Source organism: Mobula hypostoma, chromosome 4, assembly GCF_963921235.1.
Source record: "Mobula hypostoma chromosome 4, sMobHyp1.1, whole genome shotgun sequence".
NCBI lineage: Eukaryota > Metazoa > Chordata > Chondrichthyes > Myliobatiformes > Myliobatidae > Mobula > Mobula hypostoma.
This window is the reverse complement of record NC_086100.1, coordinates 168,448,430-168,469,752: the sequence shown is the minus strand read 5'-3', so window position 1 is coordinate 168,469,752 and position 21,323 is coordinate 168,448,430. Positions and strand designations below refer to the sequence as shown.

The 21,323-nt window shown below is 43.1% G+C and overlaps 1 protein-coding gene across 1 annotated transcript in view; it reads left to right on the top strand.

The window, feature by feature from the left end:
- The window catches only part of rchy1 (ring finger and CHY zinc finger domain containing 1), a 37,575-nt gene that overhangs the window by 1,658 nt on the left and 14,594 nt on the right, over window positions 1-21,323 (top strand). Inside the window, exons 3-6 of the mRNA XM_063046939.1 lie at window positions 7,359-7,474; window positions 11,921-11,999; window positions 18,549-18,593; window positions 19,300-19,358. Of these exons, the coding sequence (XP_062903009.1) occupies window positions 7,359-7,474; window positions 11,921-11,999; window positions 18,549-18,593; window positions 19,300-19,358 (299 nt within the window). The remainder of the gene's footprint in view (window positions 1-7,358; window positions 7,475-11,920; window positions 12,000-18,548; window positions 18,594-19,299; window positions 19,359-21,323) is intronic.

Here is a 21,323-nt window from a genome sequence, read left to right as displayed (position 1 = left end):
TTGTTTTTGATACTGTTGCTTCCTCATAAATGCTTTGTTTGTTATGATGGGCCGCCCGAAACTGAGCACAAATATAATTTCAGACTACTTATATCAGGTAAGAATTTGGAGAAAGAAGCAATGAACTTCTATTGAATAAAATGTGTCTTATTGTATAATAGTGCTGATGCTTTGCAATAGTTCAACTGAGCTGAAATGTTCATGATTTTCATTTGTATTCAGTGTCTGAGGCTTCTCACTTAAGTGTCCAACAATAATTAGCCAGCATTGATGGATTCCATTTGCCCTGATACCATTTCTCCATGACCGCAATGTCCTGGTGAAATCTTACACCATGCTCGTCACTGACAGTGCTAAGATTTTCAGGGAAGAAGTCTAAATAGGAATGTAGAAAATGAATCTTTGGTGACAATTTGCACTTCATAGTTTTGTATGCTTGAAGCATGTTGTCAACCAGCTGCATGTAGTTTGGTGCTCTGTATTTGCCCAGAAAATTTTCAACAACATCCCTGAATGCCTTCCATGTGATTTTCTCTTGTCCTTCTAGAAGTTCTTCAAATTGCCAGAGATTGATAACCTGTTTGATTTGTGGATGAACCACCATGCTTCCTTATTCTTGGCATCAGTTATTCTGGGAAACATCCTTGCAGTCTTGTACCCAGTAATTCTGCTTTTGCCTTTGACAAACCCATGTCTGACCATGTTATTTGACTCATTGAGTTATCACATAAGGCTCATTTGACATAAAGGTCATACAGGTTTTAGGTTTTCTAAATCTTTTCAAAATCTGTATCAGTATCTTTTTCCATTCCTGGCTCATTCATCATGGCATAGAAACATAGAAAACCTGCAGCACAATACAGGCCCTTCGGTTCACAATGCTGTACCGAACATGTACTTAAATTAGAAATTACCTAGAATTGCTCATAGCCCTCTATTTTTCTAAGCTCCATGTACCTTTCCAGGAGTCTCTTAAAAGACCCTATTGTATCTGCCTCCACCACTGTCGCCGGCAGCTCATTTCACGCACTTACCACTCTGCGTAAAAAAACAAACAAACAAACAACACGACAACTTATCCCTGACAATCCCCTCTGTACCTACTTCTAGGCAGCTTAAAACTGTGCCCTCTCGTGTTCGCCATTTCAGCCCTGGGAAAAATCTTCGTTTGCCTCCTCTAGTCTCCATGTCTCTGGTGGCTTCAGTACTGGAAGATTATTGTCATGTGACATCGGTCTCATGGGAGAAGGGAGACTTCTTGTTTTTAGCAGAGAAACCAGACACACTGGTCAGACAACAGTAGCAGTCTGTCATATCCTTCTGCTCTCGCCATACCATGAGTCAAGCTCGAAGATCGACAGCACATGTTGTGCAACAAATGTGAGGAGCCTAGGCTTTGTCTTGGTCGCTAATTTTACACCCAAAGTAGAACTCATGGGCTTCCTTAATAAAAGAGGAGTCATGCTCCGTCTTTAGATTTAAGTGTATAATTACCAGAGATATAACAAAGTATTTGCGGATGTTGCAACATTGACAAGACATTTTGATATCACAAAATGCAATTACTTCATTATAATGAGTACACACAATATCCTATGTGCATAGAGCAAGCACATCAACATGATCGCAATATGTGTAAACGCAATGCATAGAACAGTGTGTGCGCGTGATGCTTTTATAGCTTTTCTAAAAACCTGCCCAGCTCTGCAGCATCTGCCCTGCCTTAGCGTGCCCAGGCATACCTGAAAAAGATATCTTTCAATTTACATTGTGGGCAATATTTTAATTGACTTGAAATGTGAATTGAAATAAATATAGGCAATTTCAAGAAAAAAATCGTGTGTGATATGAAATTTCCCTGGTAAGTTTCATGATCAGCAGCCCAAAATCCATATGATATACCCCAAAATATTCAGGAAACACAATCTTTGTTGTCTAGTGATACTAATCAATTGGCAAACAGGTTTAATCATGGAAATTCTGAAAGGTACAGTGTACCTTTTTAGTTTGTTCCACAATGAAATCAGAAAAGTAACATCATTTTTATTTACTAAAATATCATTAAACTAGTCCCATATGCACATATTTGGCACATTGCACATGATTAGCTTGGTCCCATGGTCAGCATGAACAAGTTGGTCTGAAGGACCTGCTTCCATGTGCTATTACTGTGTGATTCTATGCTTTCATTGAAGGCTGCAAGTGGTGCAGCAGTCAGCACTGCTGCCTTGTGCCCGCTAGGAACTTGAGTTCAATATTGACCTCCGGTAATGTCTGTGTGGAAGTTTGCGCATTCTCCAATTCATGGCAGTGGTTGGTTTCCTCTAGGTGCTTTAGTGCCCTTCCACGTACCAAAGATGAGTTGGTAGGTAATTGGCCTTTTAGTTTCCCTTTACTATAAGTTAGTTGTGAAGGGAATCAAAAGGGAGTTGATTGATTTGTATGAAAGAGATTAAAGACACAGGAAAATATTTGATGAGCTTGCTCCCCAGCATCTGTGTGTATTTATTAAGCAGAATGGTTGCCTCCATTCAAGATCATTGAATAGTGCAGCAATTTGTAGAATAAAGCCCTCTTAATAACAGCAGAGGGCTCTACTGTCACTGACACTGCTGCTCAGTAACATCTTGGCTTTGACCTCAACTGTACTTCCCTGCTCTGCTCTTATAAGTCACAAATATAATTTCAAAGGTTTCAAAGGTACATTTAATATCAAAGAGTATACAATATACATCCTGAAATACTTTTTCTTCACAACTATCCACGAAAACAGAAGAGTGCCCCCAAAGAATGAATGACAGTTAAATGTTAGAACCCCAAAGCTCCCCCATCTCCCCCCTCCCACACATAAGCAGCAGCAAAGCAACGACCCCCCCCCCACCAGCAAAAAGCATCGGTGCCCCCCACCGAGCACTCAAGCGTGCAGCAAAGCATCAGTAAAGACACAGACTTGCAGTACTCCAAAGACTACTTGTTCACCCGGTAATTTGACATACCACAGTCTGTCTGTCTGTCTGTCTCTCTCTCTCTCTCTCTCTCTCTCTCTCTCTCTCTCTCTCTCTCTCACTCTCACTCACTCACTCACTCACTCACACACACACACACACACGGGAAAAAGAGGTGTCCCCGTTTCACAGTGAGAGGGGAGACATATCAAACTCGCTGATTTATGATGTTAAAACTCTCTTGCATCGCTTTTTCTGAGCTCTGTGCCTAAAGAACGAGTCTGTGGGCACACAGCCAGCAGACAGCTTGTTGCTTTCAATCTTCCGTCTCCCACGACACAACGATTTCCTGCGGAGCCACTGACCTCACGTCCGCCTGCATCCAGAGCCATGAAATCCCAGAACCCTGTAAGTGTGCTAGTATCCTAGGCCGTGTCTGTGGTATGTTGAATAGCGGCCAGTCGTAAGATCCCGATAGCGGGTCCCATTCCCGCAAAGAACTGAAGCCAGCATGTAACTCCAGGTCAGGGTTTTGAAAAGAACCCTGAAAGGGAAAAATAGAGATAATAAAGATAGAAAAAGAGCTGTTTCCAAAGGTGCAAGCAAAGAGTCGCCATTAGGTGTCACCGTCTCCCAAGTTCCACTATCTTGAGGTACTTTACACAAACGTTCATTCACTTTGTGCTGTATTGTACGACTTGGTTGATCATTGTCTTTCCATGATCATGATTGGTCTTAACAAATTTTCCTACAGAAGTGGTTTGCCATTACCTTCTGGGTAGGGTCTTTACAAGATGGGTGACCCAGGACTTGTGATAGGTACTTAACTGCTTATACAACCATCTAGCACCTGATCCCATGGCTTCACGTGACCCTGACTAGGGGGGCTAAGCAGGTGCTACACCTTGCCCAAGGGTGGCCTGAAGGGTAGTGGAGGGAAGGAGCGCCTTAAACCTCCTTTGATAGAGATCTATCTCTATCCCACCACCAACTTTACACAAGAGGACCAAAGTTTTGGTAAATTCTGAGTAAAGAAAGAGATAGTGTCAAAAGAATATTTCAAGTTTTGGATGTAAAGAATTATTTTGAGTAATAAGGACATAAATACGGGCAGGAGTTGGCCATCTAGCCTTTTGAGCCTGCTCTAGCCATTCATCAGGATTGTGACTGATCCTGTTCAATGTCTTTCGAGCTTTTCACCATCTCTCAATAGTAATGGGGATGAATAATCAGATGTAGATTGGTTTGGTAATGCTGGTTCTATTATTAGTTTGATTTGTATGCTGCAAACACTTGCAATATAATTTTTTAGTTACTCATTTTGATGCTTCCCTATGTTTAATCATAGGACATGCACTCAGTATTTACTTTATTAGGCATACCTCTACGCCTCATTGATGCAAAGATCTAACTGGTTAGTCATGTGGAAGCAACTCAATACATAAAAGCACGCAGACATGGTCAAGGTCTCCAATTGTTGTTCACACCAAACATCAGAATGAGGGAGAAATGTGATCTAAGTGACTGACCATGGAATGATTGTTGTTGCCAGACAGGATTGTTGGAGTATCTCAGAAACTGCTGAACTCCTGGAATTTTCACACACAATAGTTTCTAGAGTTTACAGAGAATGGTGCAAAAAAAACAAAAACCAACCAGTGAGTGGCAGTAAGCAAAAACATCTTGTCAATGAGAGAGGCCAGAGGAGAATGGCCAGAGCGTTTTAAGCTGACAAGAAGACGACAGTAACTCAAATAATGACGCGTTACAACAGTGGTGTGCAGAAGAGCATCTCTGAATGCACAACATGTTGAACCTTGAAGTGGATGGGCTACAGCAACAGAAGACCGCACCGGCCTCTAATCCTGTCAGCTAACAATAGGGAACTGAGGCTACAGTGGGGACAGGCTCACCAAGACTGGGTAGTTGAAGATGGGAAAAACATTATCTGGGTTGACAAATCTGGATTTCTGCTGCAGCGTGCAGATGGCAAGGATCCATCCTCCTTATGTCAATGGCTCAGGTTGGTGATGGTGGTGTAATGATATTGGGAATGTTTTCTTGGCACACATTAGGCCAGTTGAGCATCATTTAAATGCCACAGCCTATCTGAGTATTGTTGCTGACCATGTGTATTGATTTATGGCCGCAGTCTACCCATCCTCCAAAGGATTTCCAGCAGGATAACATGCCGTATCACAAAGTACACATCATCTCAAGCTGGTTCCACAAACATGACAAGTGTATTCCAGTGGCCACCATCGTCACCAGATGGTAATCCTTGGGTTGTGGCAGAATGGGAGATTCGCAACTTGAATGTGCAACCGACAAATCTGAAACAACTGTGTGATGCTATTATGTCAACGTGGATCAGAATCTCTGAGGAATTCTTGAAAGATCATTACTGATGCCTCCTCAATCTCTACAGCCACCTCTTTCAGAACCCTGGGGTGTACGGCATCTAGTTCAGGTGACTTATCTACCTTCAGACCTTTCAGTTTCCCAAGAACCTTCTCTCTAATAACGGTAACTTTACACACTTGATGCCCCCTGACACCTGGAACTTCCACCATACTGCTAGTGTCTTCCACAGTGAAGACTGATGCAAAATACTCAAACAGTTCATTCGCCATTTACTTGTCCCCCATTTCTACCTCTCCAGCATAGTTTTTCAGCACTTCAATGTCCACTCCCACCTTTCTTTTACACTTTACCTATCTGAAGGAACTTGTGGTATCCTCTTTAATATTATTGGCTAGCTTACTTTCATATTCTGTCTTTAATGACTTTTTTAGTTGCCTTCTATTGGTTTTTAAAAGCTTCCCAATTCTTTAACTTCCTACTAATTTTCACTCTATTATATTCCCCCTCTTTGGCTTTTATGTTGGCTTTGACTTCTCTTATAAAAGAGAAGATTAAAGAGTTGGAGTGATTAAAAAATTAAGAAAATCTCTTAATCAGCCCATCTGTCAATTCGTTGTCCCTCATTTCTACCTCTTCAGCATCGTTTTCCAGTGGTCCGATATCCACCTTTGCCTCTCGTCTTTTAGTCTTGTGCGTTGTACTGTACTGCTTCAGTAGAAGAAAGCAAATTTCATGACATATTCTGATATAGGTCTCCTGTGGACTGAAAGGTGGATGGTGACAGGGAGAGGGGAATCATGCTTGGACAAAGGAAATGGGTAAGGGGAGGGAGCAGGAAGCACCAGAATCGTTCTGTAAAGATCAATAAACTGAATGTTTGGAATCAAATGATCTTGCCAGGTGTCTCGGGGCTGGTTGTGTCTGCACCCATGTCACGCCCTGCCCCTGGCACTCCTCTGCCCCCTGTCCCACACCCCTCTCACAGCACTCCACCTTCGCCATTCCCAACATCTTTTGCGCTCGCTAGATTTACAAACTCTCTCTCCTCTTGTTGACAGATACAGTACTGTGCAAGAGTCTTGGGCAGCCTAGCTATCTATATGTGTCTAAGACGTTTGCACGGTACTCTAAGTTTACACAAGTTAAAATTAATATCAATTATACATAATGTGCACATGCAAGATATACACAATAATGCTAGTGCAAGATTGGGAGAAAGGAAAAAACATTCCAGATGTTATGGCTTTGGTTTATGTTATGGTTATGTTGAGGTCATTTTATGGTCTTCGGGGTCATTAACCTGATGGCAGTGGGGAAGAAGCTAGTCATTGACTTCAGGAAAGGAGAAAGTGCATGTGCTCCTGTTTACATCTACAGTCCTGAGAAGGTTGAGATCACTGATATCCTGTCTGGGTCCAATTATTTTGATGCCGTGCTAGGAAGGGTCACCAGCTTCCCCTCCATGGGCTTTGTCTACACTTCTTGCTGTCTTGGTAGACATTGAACATAATCAAAACCCCACCTACTCTGGTCATTCCCTCTTCTCCTCTCTTCCACTGGGCAGAAAATGCAAAGGTCTGAAAGCACGTACCACCAGGCTCAAGGTCAGCTTTAATCCTGCTGACTCCTGACCTCACAATCCACCTTGCAATGTACTTTCTCTGTAACTGTAAAACTTTATTCTGCACTCTTACTGTTTTCCTTTATTCTACCTCAATGTATTGTTGTAATGAATTGGTCTGTATAAATGGTCGCAAGGCATGTTTTTCACGTGCCTCGGTACATGTGACAATAATAAACCAATTTACCAAGAAGTCACTAACAGTTTATTTAACTTAGTTTTCTGCTAATAGAAGACATGGGAAATTGAATTTAATTATGCAAAATTAAAATGAGAGGCCAGATGTTTTCAATATGCAACATTTAATTTTTTTTAATCAAATAAACCATTTTTTCAGAACATGGCCAGTTTGTGTACTAATTATGTTGTATTGTTGCTGGTCAGTCTGTTGGGAAAGTCAAATATCGTCCTGAACATTTTCACTGCAGGTTCAACAGAGCTGTGAAAGCTGTAAAACTATATTTGGGGAATATTACTGCGACACGTGTCATCTGTTTGATGTGGACAAGAAACAGTACCACTGCCCATCTTGTGGTATATGCAGGTGAGTACTAGGACGTGCTTTCTAATGTTTAGTTTTTGTGTTTTGATTTTACACTAATGTTTGCTTATTGAAGTAATCTTAATTTGGTGTTGTTTAAAAGTTGAGAGTAGCAAATACATTGAGAAATATTTGGTAGCACAGTCTGATTGAGAATAATTTACATATTAAAATAGCTGTCAGTTATAATTGTGAAAATTGATATTCTTCAGAAGAAGCAGAAGGGAGCTGAATATTTTTAAACACATTTTGTTGTTTATGATCCAGAAAGAACAGTGTAAAATGAGATTGAAACAGATGGGGGAAAAAAGGGCTATATTGATGTAAGCTATTCTGATGTAAAGCAATACAAGATTTCTCAAAAGAAAATTTGGTACTGAGCCACATAAGTGAGATAATCCAAAGCTTGAAAGAAAGTCTATACGGATCAGTAGAGACCTTCACAAGGGGATTGGAGAAACTGAAGAAATTGCAGTTCTGGGAAGAGAGATTGAAGAGGAAGGAATGAGTGGAGAGCTCCTTCAGATACCTGGCATAGGTATGATGGGCCAAATATGCTGATTTTAAAAAAATGCTAAGAAATATAGTATTTCTTAAAATATGTTCTTGTATGTTAAGAAATGTTAAGGCAATTAAGGATTTTTTAGATTATTAGGACACTCAGTCCTCGTTTATTGTCATTTAGAAATGCATGCATTAAGAAATGATACAATGTTCCTCCGGTATGATATCACAGAAACACAAGACAGACCAAGACTAAAACTGACAATCACATAATTATAACATATAGTTACAACAGTGCAAAGCAATACTGTAATTTGATAAGAGCAGACCATGGGCATGGTTTAAAAAAAAGTCTCAAAGTCCCGATAGCCCCAGCGTCTCACGCAGACGGTAGAAGGAAGAAACTCTCCCTGCCATGAGCTTCCAGCGCCACAAACTTGCCGATGCAGCATCCTGGAAGCACTCGACTCTGAGTCTGTCCGAAAACTTCAAGCTTTCAACACCGAGCACCCTCTCTGTTGAGCGCTTTGACCCTGGCCCTGGCCGTTAAGCAACAGGCAAGGCCGAGGATATGGGGCCTTCCGCTCCAGAGATTTCAGATCACACAGTAGCAGCAGCAGTGAAGCAGGCATTTCAGAAGTTTCACCAGATGTTCCTCCGTGCTCTCACGTCTGGATTTAAAGAATTGGTCAATGCCATCTGGATTGTGCTTTTAGAGGTGACAGAGAACAAATAATAGGGATCAAACACAGGCTAATGGGACTAGCTGAGGTAGGCAATTTGGTTGGCATGGACAAGGTGGATCATGTTTCCATGCTGTAAACTCTATGCTCATTGTGTTAGCAAAACCCTTTCTGGGATACTTTTTTTCTCTACTCCCCTGATCATGGAGTGTGTTACCTGTGGAAGGCAATGGGCTACTTTAAAAATGAAATTGGATAAATAATCAGTTTTGAGGGTCAGGGTGTATTGGTATATTTTGCCCTGATTTTTGTGTCTAAGACAGAACAGATTATGTTGGTCTTTGCCAGAGGTGGAAGTATTGGACTAAATAACCTTTCCCTTCATTCATATGCAATCCTGATACCGGCTTGTATTGTTACGTCATCAGCAACAATGAATGTAGAATTGAGTCAGGTTTTATAAACAAACACAAATGTTTATTAAACTCTGCTCAACAATGGTGAAAAGTATTCAAACGACTAAGTTAACTGGAAGTTAACTGCTATACGGCAACTCTGGAACAGTTCTTAAAGTGGTAAATTTGAAAGTCCAAGTGATTTATACAGTCTATAAGGAGAGACTTCTCTGGAAACTGATTTCTTCGAAGAGGTGACGTTACTGCTGATCCCGTCCAAAGGATTCACAACGAAGGAAATAAAATGGCTTAAAGGAACTGATCTTTTTCCTGGATGGTGAACACTGCACAAACCTTCCTGATCTTGCAGGAGTTATCTCAGATGTAGGGCACTATTTCTGAACGAAGATTAAATAAGGTCGAACCTTTATGAAACCGCCGAATGACACCAACTTTACTCAATCCTTCAGGTTCCCATACTTTGGTAGGGTCTTCACTCTTCAATACTAGACTGTAAAGGTAAATCAAAGGTACCCCAAACGAAACTGTCAGCGATTGGCGAAACTGCTGGCACAACGATTTTACCTTACAATAGAAAGTAAAACTCCACTTTAAAACGAAACTACATCATGAGACGAATACGCAGCATAACGGAGTAACTGACGAATTAAACAACAAACTAAACTGCGTGACAAAAGGGGTTTCCCCTTATATACCTGTTAGGAACATGTCATCACGTGACCTCACACTGGTGGGAAAATTACATCACCCCACCATCACAAGACCATTACATCATGCTCACAAGACACTCAATTACATCATGGTCATAAGACAGTCACAAGATACCCACAAGGTATGTAACAATATACAAACTTGGTTCGTTAGCTAACTCTGCTAACAGCCACGTGACTCAGCGGCGAGAAGGTCACTTTTCATGAACATTATACATCTAGCATCAGTATAATTTGGGGTTCAACCAAACAGGGAAGGTAGGATGTTCCAATTAAGGAACATGGGTTGTAGCGAATGCTGTGTAAATACTGCTCCATGCAAAGTTATTCACCAGAAAATTAGCAGATCATAAAATTACGAAGGAAATATATTTACCAAATTTTCAACTTCAACAAACTGTTGCATAGAAAAAGGGCGCATTGAGCTAAACCAGTCTAAATGTGCACATAAACATTGGAGCTGCTTTCTGGAATAGTTGGGTGTACTGCTTTACTCTTGCGCTGAACCCACATTCTGTATGAAGGATACCAGCCATAGTTCATACTTCCCTTAAAGACCATCTCAAATGAAATGGTTAACTCAGGAGTACTGACTTTTCCTCCTTGGAACCATTCATCTGCACAAAGCACTTCTTACAACGGGGTTTTTCCTTTGAATGGCATTCTGTGACATCTTCCCTTGTGCTCCTCTCCACAGCTCCTGCCAAAAGACCCCAAACCAAACTACTGTCCCTCAGAAATCTCCTTCCGCCCAGCACTTCCAGATGTTCCACTGGGCAGAAAGTTACACGTACCAAGACAACCCTGATTGGCTGACACCACATTCCTAAGTTGGACAACATGGCTCCTTATCTTTAGCTGAAGCCAAAATGTTCTTACTAGCAGGAGACACTGCTTTTATAGAAAACTGCTAAAATAAAAATAGTATTATTATGATTATGAGGACACGCAATCCCCTTTTATTGTCATTTAGTAATGCATGCATTAAGAAATGATAAAAATGTTTTTCCAGAATGATATCACGAAAACACATGACAAACTGACTTAAAAACTAACAAAAACCACATAATTATAACATATAGTTACAACAGTGCAAAGCAATACTGTAATTTGATAAGAACAGACCATGGCACAGTAAAAGTCTGAGAGTCTCTCAAAGTCCCATCATCTCATGCAGACGGTAAACCCCCAGCACTGCCAACTTGCCGATGCAGCATCCTGGAAGCATCCGACCACAGTCCGACTCCAAGTCCGTCCGAAAAACTCCAAGCACCATCTCTGCCGAGCATTTCGACCCCGGCCCTGGCAACAGGCGATGCGCAAAGCCGAGGATTTGGGGCCTACATCTCCGGAGATTCTCGATCGCACAGTAGCAGGGGCAGCGAAGCAGGCATTTCAGAAGTTGCTCCAGATGTTCCTCTGCGCTTTCACGGCTGTCTCCATCAAATCCAGATTGATGCACGGCCCCCTAGTTACACATATCGATATTCATTCGGAACGGCCGCGTGCGCTGCGTTGCACTGCCATCTCCTCCTCCCACAGAGTATAACAGTAGAAATCTCACCCAGGGCATTACACATGGTTTCCATTTCCTTATGAGATTGCTTGTAAACACTTTGATTCCTAATGACATCATATGCAGCTATTGGGGTATTATTTCTGACTTCCACTTGAATTAAGTTGCCATTAATTTTATGTGACTTGTATAGTTCTCTCAAAGAAGAGCAAAAGGTGACATTGATGTCACTACTACAGCAATTTTCAAACTAAACCTGTACATGAGTTGCTTGTATTGGTTGAGCTGGGGAAAGGAATGTTTGGGTGATTTTTTTTTTCTGTGCACTTTTATGAATCACTTTTGCAATTTAAAAATTCAGCATCAAATTTGAGCACAAGCTTATGTTGGCCATGGGAGTTTAATGATCATATCAGATCTTAATCATCTTTGTTGGGATGAATGTTGGCTCCAGGACTCTGGGAAGCCCTGCTATCTTTATACTACTACTTTGGATACCTTCCTCTACCTGTAAGTTACTGTATCATCTCATATGAATGTGGCACACCATTTGCAATCGATTAGTCAGAATGCATACCTCTAGACTTTATGCTATTTTAACCTTTCACTTTTCATTACAGGATTGGGCCAAAGGATGATTTTTTCCACTGTGTGAAGTGTAACTTGTGTCTAGCTACTCATCTCCGTGGGAACCACAAGGTTAGTGAGACCAGGTTTAAGGGTTCATTGGTCCTCAATGTATCTCTTGTCCTTTTACCTTTCTGAGTAGAGAGACGCAGATTCCTGGAGTTTTCAAGAGTTCCCAATCATGTAGGGTGGAAACTTGCAGCACCTGGCTTCGAGATGCCACCAAAGCTCCATTTTGTGAAAAGACAAAATAAAAACCTTCTGTTTTATATGAAAATACAAAGAATTTGCTTGAAAGCAAAGTTTATTGTAAAGTTGGGATTTAAATAGGTCACCAGCCTATACAGAAGAAAAGTAGTGATGGGATTAAGTTGGGACTCTTAGAGGGTAAATATAAAATCATTTAGACTGATTAGCCTGTTTCGAACCATGTACACACAGAAGTAGACTCTTTGCACTCCCTTGTCAGGGTCGGTGTTGGGACCGCTTCTTTTTGTGCTGTATATCAATGATTTAGATGATAGAATAAATGGCTTTGTTGCCAAGTTTGATAAGATAGATTGGTGGAGGGGCAGGTAGTATTGAGGAAATATGTAGGCTGCAGAAGGACTTAGACAGATTAGGAGAATGGGTAAAGAAGTGGCAAATGAAATAATGAATTAATACTAATTGGTAGTCCTTCGGATTTGAAGAAGACACGCTGTTGTGCAGTTCATCTGTGGACGCGGAGGTGGCTCTGCAGTCCCAGTCTGGAAGCGCAGAGTCTAGCACAATGGGGGCACTGGAAGTCCGTTGTTGTAATAATTGTGGCTGCTGTTCTGTGACGCCGCTCATGGTTTTCCATCAGTTTTTGGTAGCACCTGTCTTCAAAACTGGTGTAGGCTTTGTAGCACAGGGCTCGCCAGCGGGTTCTGTTAGCAGCCGCAGCGTCTAGTTCCCTTGGCTGATGTCGCAGTAGCGTAGGGTTTCCTTCACAGGATCTTTGTAGCGCTTGTGTGGACGACCTTGAGGTCTCTTTCCGGTCTCCAGTTCATCATAGAGCAGCTGGCGAGGCATACGGTGGTCGTCCATTCTGATGGCGTGTCCCACCCACCGCATCTGGGCTCTGATGATCAGGGACTCAATGCTGGTGGGCTCCGCGCGATCCAAGACCTCCAGGCTGGAGACACGGTCTTGCCAAGGATGGAGCGGAGGGCGCGCATGTGAAATTTCTCCAGTTGTTTGATGTGTCGTCGGTACAGAGTCCAGGTCTCACATCCATACAGGAGAGGAGGGATGACCACGGCTCTGTAGACTTTCAGCTTTGTGGAGGTGTGGATGTTGTGTTGACTGAGCACTCTGGTACGCAGCCTCCCCAGAGCCTGGCTGGCCTTGCTGATCCTGGAGTCAATTTCTTTGTCCAAAGACCCATCACTCGAGATGATGCTTCCCAAGTACTTGAAGCTGTTTACATTTGTCAGCTGGGCATCGTCATCAGTGATTTTTGGATCTATGGGATTGGTGTTTGACATGGGTTGAAGTATTTCAGTCTTGTTCAGGCTGATAGGCCAAAGGGCATAGCAGCATCTGAGAATTTGTTCAGCAACTGTAGATCACTGTCTTGTATGCCAGGAGCGCACAGTCATCAGCAAAGAGGGTTTCTTGAATGACATTTCGTCCGTGCGTTCAAGCGGGAAAGGTCAAAGAGAGAGCCATCCAATCGGTACCTGATGTACACTCCCTCCTTCGGACCTTGGACAGCACATGATAACATGCAAGTGAAGAACAGATTGAACAGGACTGGGACGAGTACACAGCCCTGCTTCACCCCACTGGAAATGGCAAATGCAGCTGATGTATCACCACAGCAAAGGACCTGTTCTGTCATTCCGTCGTGGAGCAGCTGAATCATCTTCACGAGTTTCCTCGGGCATCCGTAACGTCTCAGGATGATCCAGAGAGCCTCCCTATTTACAGTGTCAAATGCCTTTGTCAGGTCAATGAGGACAGAGTAAAGAGGCTTGTTCTGCTCGATGCACTTCTCCTGGACTTGCCTCGCAGCAAATATCATGTCTACTGTACTCCGTTCTGGCCGAAATCCACACTGCGCCTCCGGGAGGTTCCTTTCCAAGACAGTGACAAGTCTGTTCAGGAGCATGCGGGCAAAAATCTTTCCTGCAATGGACAGCAGTGAGATACCCCTGTAGTTTCTGCAGTCTTATTTGCTTCCCTTGTTTTTGCAGAGAGCCATGATGAGGGCATCATGGTAGTCATCAGGCATCTCCTCTGTGATCCAGATGTCTTCCAGGGTGTCTTGGAACGCCTGTAAGGCGTTTGCGCCTAATGCTTTGTAGATCTTGGCAGGAATGCCATCCTGCCCCGTTGCTTTATTTGAGTTCATCTGTGAGATCGCTTTTTTGATCTCATCAGTAGAGGGTGGCAGGTCTAGGTCGTCCAGGACTGGCTTCTGAGAGATCTGCTGTAAGACATCAGGATCAACTGTGGACGGCCTACTGAGTAGGTTGGAAAAGTGTTCAGCCCCGTGGTTTTTCAGTCTTTCCTGGTCTTTGATCAGGCTCGACCTATCAGATGACAGCAAGGGGGAGCATCCAGATTTAGAAGGACCATAAACTGACTTTATGGTGCTGAAGAACTCTCTGGTGGCATGTATGTCTGCATAGCGTTCCACCTGCTCAGCCTTTCTTTGCCACCACTCGTCCTGCATTTCTCGCAGTTCCGCCTGTACTTTGGACTGCAGGTGTTTAAACTTGTCTTTCTTTGAGACAGATGATGGCTCTTTCTGCCAGTCTTCATAAGCCTTGTTCTTGGCCTGAAGGGCTGCTGAAATGGTCTCGTGGTTTTCATCAAACCAGTCTTGATGCACTCGGGTTTTCAGTCCGAGTACGGTTGTTGCAGTCTGCGTGATGACATCTTTGAACTGCGTCCACCTTTCGGAACAGGTTCCCACAAGCGGTGAATTACCGGAGGGTTTTTCATTAAGTGCATCTTGAAAATGTTGGACTTGACCTGGGTCTTGCAGTCTGCCGATGTTGAATGACACTCTGACAGTCTTTGGTTGCTTACGATGCAAAGCGGCTATGTGCAGGTTGAGGACTGACCGAACCAGCCTGTGATCTGTCCAACACTCAGCACCTCACATGGCCCGGGTGATGGTGGCGTCTTGAAGGTCACGATGGCGTACTATAACATGGTCGAGTAAGTGCCAGTGTTTGGACCTGGGATGCATCCAGTTTGTTTTGTATTTGTTTGCAAGTCTGAACATCGTGTTACTGATGCACAGATTGTGCTCGGCACACTTGCTCAGAAGCAGCAGGCCGTTACTGTTTAGTTTTCCCACCCCATGTCTCCCAAGGACTCCATCCCAGTTGTCGCTGTCTGTCCCCACCCTAGCATTGAAGTCGCCCAAGGTGACGAATTTGTCGCTGGCGGGGGTTGTCTGAATAATCTGGTCCAGGTCCTCGTAGAAACTTTCCTTGTCTTCGTCTGGACTCATGAGAGTAGGTGCATAGACACTGACAATGGTGATATACCGGGACTTGCTGAGAGGAAAGTGGAACTTAATGAAGCATTCATTTATTCCAGTGGGTAGAGTTGGGATGTTCTTCAACGGAGCAGTTTTGATTGCAAAACCTACTCCGTGGATCCTGTTGTCAGTCTGTGGTTTCCCTTTCCAAAAGAACGTATATCCACTCACTGCTTCCTGTAATGAACCCTCGTCTGCAAGCCTGGTCTCACTGAGTGCAGTGATGTCAATGCGATAACGGCGAAGTTCGGCTGCTGTGAGTGCTGTTCGTCTTTCAGGCCTTGCCACCTTGTCTCTATGCGCAGGGTGCGGGCGTTCCAGGCTCCAAAGATGGGCTTTCTTTGATTTGTTTTTCTAGATGCATGTTGACCGCTAAGGAGATGATTTGCCAGCTGCGGTTAGCTAGCCAGATGTTGTGGTGCAGGCAATGTTTAGGGACCTTTTCTCACCCCCTCCCTCATGCGAGGGTGGGCAGTGCTGTCCTAAAAAGTGCTGCCCAGTCGCCCTGGATGCTGCCGGACATCTCTGCTGCCCCGGGTACAGAGACGAACGACCACTGGTCCAAAGGCTGCCTACGTGCAGGTCTGTGAGTACGACTGCTGGTGGTCATCTCCACCTGTCACTTCGCCACTCCTCCATCGCCGCAGGGCTTGACGAGTTGAGTTTGGACTGAGATGAATCGCACAACAGAAACCTGTGCGTGATAGAGTTTGAAGTGGAACAGCCGTTGCACAGGGGCAATCCCACTCTCAGCAGATGAGACCTTGATCCAGTGGCACAGACAACCGTTACGGCTGGAGACCTCTGCTGCTGCAGTGGATGACCAGGACGTCTAAGTGTCTTGTCATGCTCTTAGCGCTCCACAACACCTGCTGGGCTGCCTTCTTGACTGTTGGACCATTAATCAGTCTCCTCCACTCAATCTGCCAGGGCCAGACTTCACACGCTGAGATAGACAGATTCCCTACCTCACCGAGGGTCGAAGACCCGTCAGCTACCCTCACCTGGTCTGGCCCGTCTGCTGAGACGGTTTACCGGGGTGTGGTCGCTGCGCGTGTTACAGCTACTTGGAGCCACAGGTGAGAGCTGAGCGCCAGGTAGGAACCAAAGGTGGACGAACTGTCCTAAAAAGGGCACGGGAGGCCCCCCCCCCACCAGAGGTGCTACCCCTCCCTAGACACCCCATACAATGTTGGAAAATGCATGATCATGCACTTTGGTAGTTGAAACAAATGTACATACTATTTTCTAAATGGGGAGAAGATCCAGAAATCTGAGATGCAAAGGGACTTGGAAGTCCTTGTGCAGAACACACTAAAGGTTAACTTGCAGGTAGAGTCGGTGGTGAGGAAGGCAAATGCATTGTTAACATTCATTTCAAGAGGTCTTGAATACAAGAGCAGGGATATGATGCTGAGGCTTTGTAAGGCACTGGAGAGGCCTCACCTTGAGTATTGTGAACAGTTTTGAGCTCCTCATCTAAGAAAAGTAGTGCTGGCATTGGAGAGGGTCCAGAGGGAATTCACAAGGATGATTCCAGGAATGAAAGGGTTATCATCCGAGGAATGTTTGACTCTGGGTCTGTACTTGCTGGAATTTAGGATGAGGGGGAGAATCTCATTGAAACCTTTCAAATGTTGAAAGGCCTAGACAGAGTAAATGTGGAAAGGATGTTTCTCATTGTGGGGGAGTCTAGGACAAGAGGGCACAGCCTCAGGATAGAGGGGCGTCCATTTAAAACAGATGTGGAGAAATTTCTTTAGCCGGAGTGTGGTGAATTTATTACCACATGCAGCTGTGGAGGCCAGGTCGTTGGGTGTATTTAAGGCAGAGCTTGATAGGTTCTTGATTGGACACGGCATCAAAGGTTACAGGGAGAAGACCGGGGAGTGGGACTGAGGAGGGGTAGAAAAAGGATCAGCGATGATTGAATGGCAGAGCAGACTCTGGGTCAGATGGCCTAATTCTGTTGACCATCTATATTCATCTCATTTTCTAGTACTTGGCCCTGTAGCTTCTGTGCTTCAGTGAGCATGCCATAGTGGCATAGTGATTAATGCAAGCTATTACAGCTCGGGGGATTAGAGTTTGGAGTTCAATCTCAGCATCCTCTGTAAGGAGTTTGTACATTCTCCCCGTGGAATGCCTGGATACTCTCCATGTGCTCTGATTTCCTCTCACAGTCCAAAGATGTACTGGTTAGTAGGTTAATTGGTCATTGTAAATTGTCCACTGTTTAGGTTTAGAGTTGAATCGGGGGATGCTGGCAGTGTGGCTCAAAGGGCCAGAAGGGCCTATTCCACGTTGTATTTCTAAATTTATTTTTTTTTTAATGGTATCAATACAGAATAAAGTGTAAAGACTACTGAAAAAGTGCAGTGCAGTTAAATGATAAAGTGCAAGATCATGACAAGGTAGATTGTGAGGTCAAGTCGAGTCATCTTGTACAAGAGCTCTGTTCAAGAGTGATAACAGAATTAAAGAACAATAATACCCCTGCTCTTGTGAGTATCAGGATGAAAATAGTTCTGAGTCATGAAAATGTGACTTGTCACTTCATCTAGAATTTTGTTTAGATTTTCTATTTAGGCTGGGTCAAAAAATGAGGCTTTTACATGCAGAAGGAGTGACATAACAAATGCGTTGTTTGATTATAGAATTGCATAAGGAGCTAATCGGGGGAGCTAACCGTTTGCTCAGCAAGATGAGATTGAAGGACTGTCTTAAAAGAAGAGAGAATGAGTTTGGGGCCCCTTCACCCTCAATTTTGGGACTATACCCTCCACTCTTCAATTGTTCGCTTTCTATCAAGCATTGCTTTTGTAGTCATTTATTCCACTGGAGTTCCAATACTGGCCCTTTTTCTCTCATTCACTGCAGGCAGAGCCATTTCTTGCTCTCGATTTGTCAATTTTCTCATTTTACTTCATGCCCACTGTCATGAAAACTTCACTAAATACACTATCTTAACGTGGTCTGTGGTTTTTAATCAAAATAATGTTAGTTGTCATCGGAGTTGTGTCGGTATGTTTAACCTTTTCTGTTCATTGCTATCATTAATAGTATTTGAATACTGACTTAAGTATTATGTCTTTCAGTGTGTTGAAAATGTTTCACGACAGAACTGCCCAGTATGCATGGAGGTAAGATCAAAGCATTTGTTGTAGATAGAATTGGTGCTGGGTCTGTTGCTGACTACAATATTTCTATATTCCAGAACTGACCACTAGCTCCTAACTTTAGCCACCCAATTCCTCTCATCCAGTTCACAACGGATAAATTGAGCAGTTGGGTGTTAGGCACATACATTACAGATTTGTCCACCTTCTGAAGGCAACAGTTTTCATCATAAACTAACCAAGCACAAGTTATTGTGAACAACAAAACATTGCCCTAGAGTCATGAATAACACATGGATCTCCAACAATGATTGATTCTTAGTAGGTTGTCGACACTACTAATCCTTTCCATGAGGATTGTATGATGGAGGAGCCAGAGCACGTGACTATTAAATAAGAGGCTTTGGTTCAGACTCTGAGTTGAGTCTAAGTGAAAAGGTCACTGCATTGAGCTGTGTTCACATATCTTTGGCACACTCAAATGAAATGTGTGCTGGATATACAGCTCAAAATACAGCCTTTGGGTCCAGGGGTACTTGCTGGGGATTTCCACTCCACAGGAAGTTACTCTCGTGTGGTGGTAACAAAATTGTGTTGATTTCCTGAGCCTTGCTTTCTTTGAAACAGGTTCACCTGTCCCGGCAGAGAATCTATCTTGGGAACTAAAATTCCCTCTGTCTCCACACTTTACCAGTTATTTCTCCTGACTCTCTCATTTTTACTGTAACAGGACATTCATACGTCTCGTATTGGTGCTCACGTCCTTGCCTGTGGGCATCTTCTTCACAAGTAGGTGAACTTAATTCTAACTTTTCACCAAGCAGGTGACTTGGGTAAATGTGCATTCTGGTGCATCTTGTGAGATCTGCAGCCATTCATTAAAGCAATTGATGAAGTGCAGTGATGATCCAGTGCAGCTAGAAGTATACCTCCTTAGAAGCATTCTTGGGTATCTGTCAACACTTGACAATTGGCTGAAAGAAATGAAAATGAAAAGTATACTGTGTGTTAAAGGTTTGGACCCGGTGCTTTGTTCTTCCTTGAGCTGTGTCTTTCTGCAGCAGCCAGTTTCAGACCTGTAGATACATATTGGAACTAATAGCACCAAAGCAAGAGTTTAAGCTATGAATGGGCACATTCTTAATTCATCTCTTTTGGTGGCTAAAGTTTACTCTTAGAGTATTATCAGCAGCACACGTACTATTGTGATCCTAAAGGTTTTAAAATAGTTTAGTGGTAAGCTGGTACAGTATGCTATTAAGTTCTCCCTTAGGGGCTGTTTGCATTGTACAGTAAAACTAATCTGCTCAAGATATAGGAGACTGCAGATGCTGGAATTTGAAACAACTAACAATCTGCTGGAGGAACTCTGGGATGAGCAGTATTTGTCCCGAGAGGAGGTCTTGCCTCTCCACTCTGCATAGTTTCAATATGAAATATCACTATTCTGATAATCCACTTTCCAGGTGATATTTGCCATGTTCCTTGTCCACTCATGTAGCTCTGGTTCTTGCACTCTCCATCCCACTCTGGTTTCACTTGCAGGGCCCAGTTCCTAGAAAATTTATAATAATATGGTATGACGTAAAACAAGAAATTAAATGTCGATGAGGCATTAATGGGAAGAACATTCAGTTGTCTTGGAAATCTGCCAATATGGCACCACCAAAGTCAGATTATTGGAATTTTATTGTAATGTGACCACCTACATGATGCAGAATGTACAGGAGAAACATTCTTAGAATCATTTTGATGCACTCTGCCAAAGTTTAAGTTAATGTAAATGTACATTGTGTCTTTGACAGGTGAAGTAATAACATTTGGTATGGTGTATTCTTTAAATAGTGATCCATGTACTCGTGAGCATCTGTCATTGGAGTGGAAAGCTTGAAATTAAGCAGGCTAAGAGAGAACAAATCAATCGTCCCCTTGTCTTGCATCAGAGCAAAATAAGAAATAGCATACTGCCTGTCTGTTGTCCCACGTCTGCCTGGTGTTATTTTTCCACTGCAATTCTTGACGTTATTGATTGTAATGTGCCTATGTAGCTGCATCTTTATATGGTGGGCACCTCAGTGGTGCAAATGAAAGTTGAAAGTCTTCACCATTTTTCTCAACTTATTGATCTTGTTGCAGTATGTTGGGAATGAAATGTATTGAATCTTTGAGACTCGGTGATCACGTCAGTTGGAGTTATAACACTACTCATGACAGGAATCCAGGCCAGGCTACAAACTAGTGCATAGAATGAAAATCTCTGTTCTGTTGTGGCCAAGCAGAAAGAAATTATGGACTTGAATTTGTCCAAGTGAGTCATGCTCTATGGGATCTTTCCCTTCACCTCTAGCTCAAAAAAGTTATAGTGTGTTGATGTTAATTATCACTGGCCACGGCTTTGGCTATTTTTGCCCAATATCTGGAATTAGGTTTATAAAACTCTGGTTTCAGGACCACTGTTTAAATCCCACATTTACTAATGTTTCTGATCATCTGCCTAGTATCTCATACATGGTCACCATTAAAGGATGGCATACTGGTACTTGGACAAATTCAAGCCCATAATTTCTCTCTGCTTGGCCACAACAGAACAGAAATTTTCATTCTATGCATTAGTTTGTAGCCTGGCCTGGATTCCTGTCATGAGTAGTATTGTAACTCCAACTGTGCTGCCACACGACTCCAGTGATGCGCGTTCCATCCTGACCTCCGATGCTGTTTGTGGAGTTTGTACTTTTTGTGAACCAGTGGATTTTC